General features: G+C 39.6%; 1 protein-coding gene across 1 annotated transcript in view; it reads left to right on the top strand.

The window, feature by feature from the left end:
- Positions 1-12091, top strand: part of EIF2AK3 (eukaryotic translation initiation factor 2 alpha kinase 3) — an 82103-nt gene that overhangs the window by 37913 nt on the left and 32099 nt on the right. The window contains exons 3-8 of the mRNA XM_069580365.1: positions 3936-4130; positions 6030-6163; positions 8471-8705; positions 9716-9878; positions 10838-10978; positions 11828-11950. Of these exons, the coding sequence (XP_069436466.1) occupies positions 3936-4130; positions 6030-6163; positions 8471-8705; positions 9716-9878; positions 10838-10978; positions 11828-11950 (991 nt within the window). The remainder of the gene's footprint in view (positions 1-3935; positions 4131-6029; positions 6164-8470; positions 8706-9715; positions 9879-10837; positions 10979-11827; positions 11951-12091) is intronic.

Genomic DNA, 12091 nt, shown 5'->3' with positions numbered 1-12091 from the left:
TGGAGGCTTTTCGTTTTTAAACTCATACTTCTTTCATAGCCCCTTTTCCAAAGTTTGAGCCTTCACAGTCAGGAAAATAGTGGCATTAGCTGAAATAACTCAAGCTGTGTCCTTTCTTTTTTTTCCACCACATGGCTTGCAGGATCTTAGTTCCTTGACCAAGAATTGAACTCGGACCCCAGCAGTGACAGTGCCAAGTCCTAACCACTGAACTGGAGGGAATTCCTGAGTTGTGTCTGTTTGTTAATGCTGAAAGGCCAGTGTCACAAATGCATGTACTAATTTAACTCTTTTCTCCAGAAACACCGTGTTCTTGGCCAAAACCTTTAGAGTCATCCTGGGCTCTTTTCTTTTGCTCGTGTGTACAGGGAATCCACCATGAAATCCTACTGGCTTTACCTTCCAATCGCATCCCTTATCTAACCACCAGCGTCACCTCCACTGTCCATCACCACCACCGTCTCGGGCTTTCCGCTTGCTCTCCATCCTTGCCTCTGCAGCCTGTTTCCCTCCGCTGTCACCATGTACTTCCTGCTTAGGACCTTTGCAAGGGCTGTTCCCCCATATCAGCAGAGTTAGCGCTTGTGTTTAGAGTTTGCTCAAATGTTACTTTCTCTATGGGAGCCTGCCCTGAACTTAACCATTAATGACAGTCCCTTCCCCACCTATGCATATACTTTCCCTTCCTCCTTTATCTTGTTCTGTTTTTTTTTCCTTATGGCATTTATCCCCTAACATAGTCTGTAATTGTATATTATGTTATTTAACTCCCCAGTCCAGAGTTTGAGATCCACATTGGCAGGTGTTTTTGTTTTCTTTTTATTTGTTTTGCTTACTTGTGTATCCTCAGCAACTGAATAGTCCCTGACGTGTAATCAGTTCAGTTCAGTTCAGTTGCTCAGTCGTGTCCGACTCTTTGCAACCGCATGAACTGCAGCATACCAGGCGTCCCTGCCAATCACCAACTCCCTGAGTTTACCCAAACTCATGTCCATTGAATCGTGATGCCATCTAACCACCTCATCCTCTGTCGTCCCCTTCTCCTGCCCTCAATCTTTCCCAACATCAAGGTCTTTTAAATGAGTCAGCTCTTCGCATCAGGTGGCCAAAATATTGGAATTTCAGCTTCAACATCAGTCCTTCCAATGAACACCCAGGACCGATCTCCTTTAGGATGGACTGGTTGGACCTTCTTGCAGTCCAAGGGTCTCTCAAGAGTCTTCTCCAACACCACAGTTCAAAAGCATCAATTCTTCGGCGCTCAGCTTTCTTTATAGTCCAACTCTCACATCCATACATGACTACTGGAAAAACCATAGCCTTGACTAGACAGACCTTTGTTGACAAAGTAATGTCTCTGCTTTTTAATATGCTGTCTAGGTTGGTCATAACTTTCCTTCCAAGGAGTAAGCGTCTTTTAATTTCATGGCTGCAATCACCATCTGCAGTGATTTTTAGAGCCCCAAAAAATAGTCAGCCACTGTTTCCACTGTTTCCCCATCTATTTCCCATGAAGTGATGGGACCAGATGCCATGATCTTCGTTTTCTGAATGTTGAGCTTTAAGCCAACTTTTTCACTCTCCTCTTTCACTTTCATCAAGAGGCTCTTTAGTTCTTCTTCACTTTCTGCCATAAGGGTGGTGTCATCTGCATATCTGAGGTTATTGAGATTTTTCCCGCCAATCTTGATTCCAGCTTGTGCTTCTTCCAGCCCAGCATTTCTCATGATGTACTCTGCATAGAAGTTAAATAAGCAGGGTGACAATATACAGCCTTGACGAACTCCTTTTCCTATTTGGAACCAGTCTGTTGTTCCATGTCCAGTTCGAACTGTTGCTTCCTGACCTGCATACAGATTTCTCAAGAGGCAGGTCAGGTGGTCTGGTATTCCCATCTCTTTCAGAATTTTCCACAGTTTATTGTGATCCAAACACTCAAAGGCTTTGGCGTAGTCAGTAAAGTAGAAATAGATTTTCCATGATCCAGCAGATGTTGGCAATTTGATCTCTGATTCCTCTGCCTTTTCTAAAACCAACTTTAACATCTGGAAGTTCACGGTTCACGTATTGCTGAAGCCTGGCTTGGAGAATTTTGAGCATTACTTTGCTAGCATGTGAGATGAGTGCAATTGTGCTGTAGTTTGAGCATTCTTTGGCATTGCCTTTCTTTAGGATTGGAATGAAAACTGACCTTTTCCAGTCCTGTGGCCACTGCTGAGTTTTCCAAATTTACTGACATATTGAGTGCAGCACTTTCACAGCATCATCTTTTAGGATTTGAAAGAGCTCAACTGGAATTCCATCACCTCCACTAGCTTTGTTCATAGTGGTTCTTCCTAAGGCCCACTTGACTTCACATTCCAGGATGTCTGGCTCTAGGTGAGTGATCACACCATCTTGATTATCTGAGTTGTGAAGATCATTTTTATATAGTTTTCTGTGTATTCTTGCCACCTCTTCTTAGTATCTTCTGCTTCTGTTAGGTCCCTACCATTTCTGAACTTTATTGAGCCCATCTTTGCATGAAATGTTCCCTTGGTATCTCTAATTTTCTTGACGAGATCTCTAGTCTTTTCTATTCTGTTTCCTATGAAAACCATACTGGAGTGTACCTGTGGGCCCCAGGAGAGACAGGTGGTTCTTTTAAATTGCTTTTGGTTGATAAGCTGTGCGACTTCGTATGCTGCTCCGGAGGCCAAAGTACAGCAGGCCTGAGACCTTGGCAGTATTTCCTATGACACACAATAGGCCCTCCATCAACGTTATTACAAGAAGGAAGGACAACTAAGAACATGAAATCATTCAGCTTGGTTACCAGGCTTCTTGCTCATAGCAGATCTGAGAAATTTAATGAAAGAAAGAGTGGGATGCTGCTTAATCAAACTGTGTTCCTTAGACCTGAATCATTGATGGTAACTGGCTTGGATAAAATAGGCCTGGAAAGTGCTGCATAAACTGTCCCTTTACTAGAAAATCACATTATCCATTAGCATAGTAATCACCATAAGAACTCCTACAGTAACCTCTGCTTGAACTCACGTAGTCACAGAACTCTCATTTGGTCTTGTTACGGAACACTCTTGACTCCTGGTGAACAGACTTTGAGGAACACCATACTGGAGTGTACCTGTGGGCCCCAGGAGAGACGGGTGGTTCTTTTAAATTGCTTTTGGTTGATAAGCTGTGCAACTTCGTATGCTGCTCCGGAGGCCAAAGTGCATCAGGCCTGAGACCACGGCTCTTAGTTCCTGGTGATCCTTTTATTTATTTTCAAAATTATTTATTATTTAATTATTAATTAACTTGGTATTTATTTATTAATTAATTTGTCAATTATTTATTTAACTATTAATTCTATTTTATCCTTTATTTTATTTATTTTATTTTTATTATTTATTTGTTCTATTGACATATAGTTGATTTACAATGTTGTGTTAATTTCTGTGTACAGCAGAGTGATTCAGTTATATGTACATATATATATTCTTTCTCATATTCTTTTCCTATTAAGATTTATCACAGGATATTGAATATAACTCCCTACGCTATACAGTGGGACCTTGTGGCTGGTCTATTCCTTCTATGTACACTATAGTTCACATCTGCTAGTTCTAACCTTCCAGTCCACCTCTCCCCCACCCCTCTTTCCCTTGGCAACCGCAGGTATATTCTCAGTGTCGGTTGTGAGTCTGTTTCTTTTGTGTAGTTAGGTTCATTTGTGTTGTGTTTTAGATTCCACATGTGAGTGATATCGTATGATATTTGTGTTTGTCTGGTTTACTTCATTTAGCGTGATAATCCCTAGGTCCATCCACGTTGCTGCAGATGGCATTATTCTGCTCTTTTTTATGATTGAGTAATATTCCATAGGATATATGTAGCACATCTTCCTTATTCTTTCATAGAATCCTTTTAAAAGTTAGCTTTTATTTTAGGTATTTGGGAACAAGATGATCATTCCTTCCCTGGATGGAGACCTCTTCCAGTGGGACCGGGATCGTGAGAGCATGGAAACAGTTCCGTTTACAGTCGAATCACTTCTTGAATCGTCTTATAAATTTGGAGATGATGTTGTCTTGGTTGGAGGAAAGTCTCTCACTACATATGGACTCAGTGCATATAGTGGAAAGGTGAGTAAAAATGTTCAGTTTGTTTTGGGAGAAGTCAGACTAAATAAGACTAGAAGAAATAATTTCTTAAACTGTACTATTACTGGTTGAGGTCTGTTATAATTTTCCCCCAAGGATATCATTTCTTTTGATAAAAGAACTGTGGAGTAAAAAGGGGGAAATACTATTAAGAGAAACTGAATTTTTCCAAAATAACAATAAACGACAGAGTCACACAGCAGAGTCAGGAATAGCAGAAGGAAGAGAATGAGTAACTGTGGTCTGCTGTGTGTCGGGTGCATTTTTCATGCATCATTTTGAAATCATCACAATATTTCTAATGGTTACATTTAAAAATTTTTATTTGGACAGATGAGGAACGCTCCAAGGATTAATAATAATCCTGATGATAACAATAATTGCTACTACTTATTTATTTCTCTAGTTTGAGCCTGTCGTGAGAGAATCTAAGAGGCAAGTTCGTGTTCATTTTAAAATGAGAAAATTGAGGGTTTGAAAGGTTCAGAAACTTCCAAGGTCAGATTTGATTTAAATCTGTCTGATGAAAAAGTCATGCTGTTAATGACCTATGCTTTCTCCATTATTAGCTGTTAGGAAATAATCTGACTCTTAAGATTGGGTCTTATAAATCCATTGCTGGGAATAACTAAAAATATGCTTTTTTAGAAAAGTAAAAATCTCTTTCTAACCCCTTAACACATTAATACTTGAATATTTGTATATAGACTTGAAAACAAGGAAGAATAGAAAAAAGGTCTTTGATCCTTGAGTCTTTCAAACTTGATGATCCCTTGTCTGAGTGTTCGGCCCACAGGCCCTTCTTATTCTCCCAAGCTTTTTTGCCTTCTCCAGCCCCCTGCCTCTGTATTGTACTGAGGAGGCCTTACGGTCCTCTCTCTCCTTCAGTGCTCTCATCTGTAAAACAGTGGGACTGAACCTGGGCAGCTAGTTTTGTGATTTGATGTGCTGCTCCAAAATTCTGGTATCCTAGCAGGTATGCTTCTTTCTGTGAGGATTTTGGTCACACCATCCAAAGAATTTCCCCTTTCCTTTGAATGAGGATTTGAAGGGAGGTACTTGGAAATGCTAACAACTGTTAGAGAAGGTTTTAATTTTTTAGAGCTAAATGCTTCTGTTGTATGGAAACTCCAAGGTGGTTTTTCTTTTTTTTTCCCTTTAGCTCACCTTGGATTTTATTCATGATATTATTACTAAGAGATCACAACTAGCTCTCCATTTCTTCATGGAAATGCTCACAGTAAGACTGAAGTTGTCTAAATCCTGAAACTCGTTCCCTGAAGTGAATATTCACTGACACTTCTGTGGTTCTGAATGTTTCATTTTAGGAACTGGTGGTAATCTAGTTATTGCTGCTTTTTTTTCTTCCAGTTTTTTAAAATTTATTTTAAAAAATTTTATTGGAGTATAGTTGATTTACAGTGTTATGTTAGTTTCAGGTATATAGCAAGGTGAATCAGTTATACATACATCCACTCTTTTTAAGATTCTTTTCCATATAGGCCGCTGTCATCATTGTTCAGCCACTAAGTGGTGTCCAGCTCTTTGCCACCCCTTGGACTGTAGCTTTCCAGGCACCTCTGTTCATGGGATTTTCCAGGCAAGAATGCTAGAGTGGGTTGCCATTTCCTTCTCCAATGAACCCATGTCTCCTGCTTTGGCAGGCGGATTCTTTACTGCTGAGCCACCAGGGAAGGCCATCATGGAGTATCGAGTAGAGGTCCCTGTGCTAAACAGTATAGCTGTTGCTTCTTAATCCCTGGGTGCTTTTTACTCTTTTTCTCAATTTCCTTTTACTTTTTATAAATTATTGAGAGTCTTTTACTGTCTCTGATCTCCTGGAACGTGTTCTCTTTACTAATTTTACACCTGTCTTTTCAGGTGAGGTACATCTGTTCGGCTCTGGGTTGTCGCCAGTGGGATAATGATGAAATGGAACAAGAAGAAGACATCTTGCTTCTGCAGCGCACCCAGAAAACCGTGAGAGCCGTTGGACCTCGCAGTGGCAATGAGAAGTGTGTATTGAGATGATGTTGCCATTGATGTTTAGAAGTACAGTAAGACCAGAGTTCATCGGCTTTTTCTTTGTTGAGATTTTCTGAACTGTTTTGTTTCCCCAAAAGCATACTACTTTTAAAAGAGAAACATAGCCCCTCAATTTATCTGTTTATTTAGGCTGTGCTGGGTCTTGGTTGCAGCATGCAGGCTTCTCCAGTTGTGATGCATGGCGTGTGGGATCTTAGTTCCCCCACCAAGGGTTGAACCCACGTCCCCTGCATCGGAAGGCAGATTCTTTACCATTGGACCATCAGGGAAGTCCCTGTAGCCCCTAAATTTAAAATGGCTTCATGACTATTAATATTAACAAATCTTGAGCTGAACTTCTCACCATGTGCTTTCGGATATGGTAACCAGGAGAAGTCCCGTACAATGACTGTATATTAGCTTTGTTGTTATTGCTTAGTCGCTCAGTTGTGTTTGACTCTTGGCAACCCCATGGATTATAGCCCCCCAGGTGTCTTTCCATGGGGTTTCCTAGGCAAGAGTACTAGAGTGAGTTGCCATTTCCTCCAGGGGATCTTCCCCGCTCAGGGATTGAAGCCAAATCTCTGCGTCTCCTGCATTGCAGGAAGATTCTTTACCAGAGTCACCAGGGAAGCCCATATATTAGCTTAGTTTTAGGTTAATGATACTTTAGACAGCAACCTCACTGGTCAAAGTTCTTTGAATACAGACAGACAAAGCTGATGTGCTTTGTTTCACTTGGGCCTGTTGGACTCTGAAGTTCTCTCTGGTAGATAGTTTTGTGGTTTGTCTGACTACCACCTCAATTTTAAATTAATATTTTAATCTATTTTCTTAAAGTGTTAAAGCATAATTTATTTGGTCAAATACTTTTTTTGTTTCCTTTTTCAAATAATATAAATTTTTACATTTAAAATAATGTGATTAGGGACTTCCCTTGTGGTCCAGTGGTTGAGAATCTGCCTTCCAATGCAGGGGGATCTGGGATCAATCCCTCATCAGGGAATTAAGATCCCACACGCTACAGGGCAAATAAGCCCATGTGCCACAACTGTTGAGCCCACAAGCCAACCAGAGAGAAGCCCGCACACCACAGCACAGGGTCCTGCTTGCTGCAAGTAAGACCCAATGCAGCCAAATAAATAAAAACTAAGATAAAATTACATGATTGGATTAGATATGCTAGTGGTCACAAATTACATGCTTGACTTTTTTTAAACCTGATATTTAAATTCTAAATTGCTGTGCAGTAAAAAGAGTTTGAGAGCCCATCTTTATCTTTTCGAAAGTGAACCAGACTTTGAGATTTTGTCTAATTTGATGCACAATAATTGTTTCCTGAAAACTTTTCTCAAGTTCAGTGAAGAACGTATTCTCTCTTCATTCCCTGGACTGTAAGTCGAGGGCTTTGCTGGCAGCCCGAGCTCCTTCATCCTGATGAGATTTTGTTTCCCTAAATGTTGAGTGCTTGTTGGATGTTCAGCCGCCATAGGAGCAGATGTGCAACTTAACAGAGTTTGAGTTATCAGAATGGGAAGAGTCTGACGTCTGAGATCCATATTCCTTGAGTATCTACTTTTTAAGAGATGTCAGAATTCTAGGGCCATCTTATATCTGTGTTAAGACCATTATAGTGTCAATAGATATGTGATTTTTCTATATGTTAGTTATAGAGGAAACATTACTGCTACCACTTTACAGATAAGGACACTAAAACTCAGACAAGATTAAGGCTAACCAGATCTGTCAGTAGAGAACGAAGATTGGAGCTGAGGTGTTATGACCTTCAGACTTGGTATACTGGGTCACATTGCCTTTCAAGGCTCTATTTTCATAAAAATCTAAACTTGATGTATTCATCTTGCCTTTTACATTGGCTGATCGGGATATCCCAATAAAGGTTAATTTCTCTACACTTGAGTGAAATGTTTCCACACTTTAATTAAGAAGTAGGACCGACTGCAAGCGGCGGCATTTTGATGTGACTTTGATGTGTTTTGAGAAAATTGCCTTGATTTAGAAGTGTGAACGCTTGTTAATCTTTGAGAGAAAAATCTATCCCATAGCTGTCGTCAGATCACAGCTCTCAGAACCGGTTTCTGAAGGGTCATGATCCAAGTTGCACCCTCTTGTGGCTGAAATCAATAGTGTGCTCTTTTCCAGAAGATTTGTGTTTAATTGTTGCTTTTCTCATGACCCAAATTTTAGTGTTTGTTTCTTCACTCTACAAGAGTTCTTTATTATTTGGTCCCTTTTTTAAAATGTAAATTTCTAAAACATGCCTTTGTAAATTTAAGGTGGAATTTCAGTGTTGGCCACTTTGAACTTCGGTATATTCCAGACATGGAAACTAGAGCCGGATTTATTGAAAGCACCTTAAAGCCCAGTGGAAACAAAGAACAGTCTAAAATTATTTCAGACGTGGAAGAGCAGGAAGCTGTCATGATGGATACAGTGATAAAGGTCTCCGTTGCAGATTGGAAAGTTGTGGCGTTTAATAAGAAGGGAGGACACCTGGAGTGGGAATACCAGGTACCTAGAACCACTGAGAATTTATGAATGTGTTTCTTGCCTTCTCAGTCTGACCAGACATGTTGGGCAAGGGGAGGTGACTGCCATTTTGCAATTTTTCAACTTGTTCTGTGTGCTCTAAGAAATTTGTGATTTTACATCGGTTCGAATGTGAAAGTTGCTCAGTTGTGTTTGACTCTTTGTGATCCCGTGGACTATACAGTCCTTGGAATTCTCCAGGCCAAAATACTGGAGTGGGTAGCCTTTCCCTTCTCCAGGGGATCTTCCCAACCCAGGGATCGAATCCAGGTCTGCTGCATTGCAGGTGGACTCTTTACCAGCTGAGCCACAAGGGAGGCCCTCTGTTAGAATGCGGCTATTATGAAAAAGACAGAAGGTAGCAAGTGTGGGTGAGGTGAACAGCTCACAGCAGCGTTTCTTTGACCTAGATGTTATGGGAAACAGCACGGAGGATCCTTATAATGTTAAACAGAAGTGAAGAGAGTTGATCCTAAATGTTCTTAAAACACACATACAAAGTAGCTATGAAATGATGGCTGTATCAGCTTGATTGTGCTAATTATTTCCCAGTGTGCACATGTACCAAAATGTCACGCTGTATACCATAAGTGGCTTCTCAGGTGGCTCAGTGGTGCAGACCCGCTTGCCATGCAGAAGACACGCATTCAGTCCCTGGTTCGGGAAGATCTCCTGGAGAAGGAGATGGCACCCCCCACCAGTATTCTGGCCTGGGAAATTCCGTGGAGAAAGAATCCTGGCAGGCTATACTCCATGGGGTCACAAGAGAGTTGGACACGACTTAGCAACTAAACAACATCATAAGTACATACATTTTTATTTGTCAATTATACCTCAGTAAAGCTGAACAACAACAAAAAAGCTGGAAAAGTGAAAAAATGTTTAAGTAAACCTGTGGTTTTAAATGGTATTTCAGGAGTCGGGATACGTATAAATACTGCGTGAAGATATTTAAATTTTCTTTTCCATTTTTTGCTTGTTTGTTTGTTTAGTTTTGTACTCCCATTGCATCTGCCTGGTTGGTTAAGGATGGCAAAGTCATTCCCATCAGTCTTTTTGATGATACAAGTTACGCCCCCAGTGATGGAGTTTTAGAAGATGAAGAAGATATTGTAGAAGCTGCCCGGGGAGCCACAGAAAACAGTGTTTACTTGGGTGAGTGGATGTCTCTTATCTCCAGATAGTACATGTTGAGTCCAGGTTTTATTTCTACATGGTTGCTCCCTGCTCCAGCTGTGTGTATAGTAGTTTTAATTCCTTTAGTACATTCTCTGGCCTTAAGATTTATACTTTGATTTCTGTTCTGCAGTGCTTTCTCATTCTTTCAGTTCTGAAACTTCTAATTACCATACTATTTTTTTTTCTCGGAGACCTTTATTTAAAATGCTTAAAAATGTTGCCATTATGTAGCATGGTTTCATGGTGTATCCTCAAAGTCTAAAACTTTTTACATTTGTATTTGTACCTCTATCAACTTGCTCCTTCTTAAAGGTTATGTTTAGTTTTTTCTATACAGCTTATCTGAAAAATTAAAACAAAATTCATGTGTGCTACTGGGCAATTGAAAGCCTTTAATATATTTTGAAAACCCTAAAATCTAATTATTTGAACTAATTTTGTGGCCAAATACTCATAAAATTCTTTTAGTGCTATCAATGTGCTACCCACGCCTCAATCTCAGTGAGATGCAAGAATTTGAAAAAGTAACCTGTCACACACATGATATGATACTATTTAATTGAATTGTTAGTATCTTGTGAATGATAGTGTTTAGGTTTTCTTAAAGAAAAGGTTACTTCATCTAAGCTATTAGTTTCTTAAGAGTACAATTATTTCTTTCAATTTTCCTGCCAGAGGGGTTTTCCAGTTTTTACCAAAGATTATTCAGTGAGAAACATTGTAACTTGTACATAACTTTCCTGCCCTGTTTTTGTTGAATAACCTTTGGGTCAAATTTGAGTGCTTCATGCATGAGTCTTTGAAAAGAGCTGTGTAGCACATGAATCAATAACTGAAATTTGTCTAATTTTATTAAATCAAAATGAACCTTTTTGAAAAAAAAAATCATTGGCACTTGATTCTAAATGTAATTGACAGGGTTCTGGTTGATTTAGGAATGTACAGAGGCCAACTGTATCTGCAGTCATCAGTCAGAATTTCAGAAAAGTTTCCTACGAGTCCCAAGGCCTTGGAATCTGTCAATAGTGAAAATGCTATCATTCCTTTGCCAACCATCAAATGGAAACCTCTAATCCGTAAGTGAACTGTGAACTTTTATAAATGTTATTAAGATGTTCAGAGGCCTGATCATGACTGTCTTTGCCCTAGTTTTGAGTATCACAAGGATCACAACTATTATATAGTCTACTTTCTAATGGCCTCCTAATGGCTCAGCAGGTAAAGAACCCGCCTGCCAATGCAGGCACAGGTTCACTCCCTGAGTCAGGAAAGTCCCCTGGAGGAGGAAATGGCTACTCACTCCAGTATTCTTGCCTGGAGAACCCCATGGATAGAGGAGCCTGGTGGGCTACCGTCCATGGAATCGCAAAGAGTAGGCCACGACTGAGCACGCATGCTCATACTTTCTAATAAATGGGGAAGGTATTTCAGAAGTTAATGAATTTTGATTATCATTTACAACATGATTTCATCAAAGCAACAGCTGCTTCTGTAGAAATCAGTGTTAATAAAATGTTTCTCTAGACAGGTTAGAGAAACTTTAAACCATTCTCTGACCATGCCTTGGTGTCATTTAGTTTATATTTATATTAAGAATATTTGTGAAACATTGTCTGGCGATCACATCATATTCTTTGAGACACTCAAATGAATTGAATTCAAATATTAAGCCATCTATTTTCTTCAGCTGTCTTTCTGTGCCTTGTATATATTTTTCTTATCACATCTACCACATCATATCTTAATGACTTGTATAAATGATTCATCTCCTCTATAAGACTGCTTTTCAAGGGGAAAAACCTTGGGCCATTGTTTGACGAACATATTTAAACTCCGCTGTGGTTGAATATCTCTGTTTTGAATGAATGAGGCATACCCATTTTCATTAAAATCGCAACAGTTAAGATTCCACCGTTTTCTTATAGATTCTCCTTCTAGAACTCCTGTCTTGGTGGGGTCTGATGAATTTGACAAATGTCTCAGTAATGATAAGTTTTCTCACGAAGAGTACAGCAACGGTGCACTTTCAGTCTTGCAGTACCCTTATGGTAAGTGTGACTACATTGGAACTGAAAATGGTGTCTGATTTTTCTATTTATCTAGTTTATTAATTTGAAATTAATTAATAGAATTCAAATGCAGGGTAATCAATTGGAGGGTAAAAAATAAAATATCTTGGGAAGCGAATG

Source organism: Ovis canadensis, chromosome 3 (assembly GCF_042477335.2).
Source record: "Ovis canadensis isolate MfBH-ARS-UI-01 breed Bighorn chromosome 3, ARS-UI_OviCan_v2, whole genome shotgun sequence".
Classification (NCBI taxonomy): Eukaryota; Metazoa; Chordata; class Mammalia; order Artiodactyla; family Bovidae; genus Ovis; species Ovis canadensis.
Note: the sequence above shows the minus strand (reverse complement) of the source record. Positions and strands in the feature narration are given on the sequence as shown.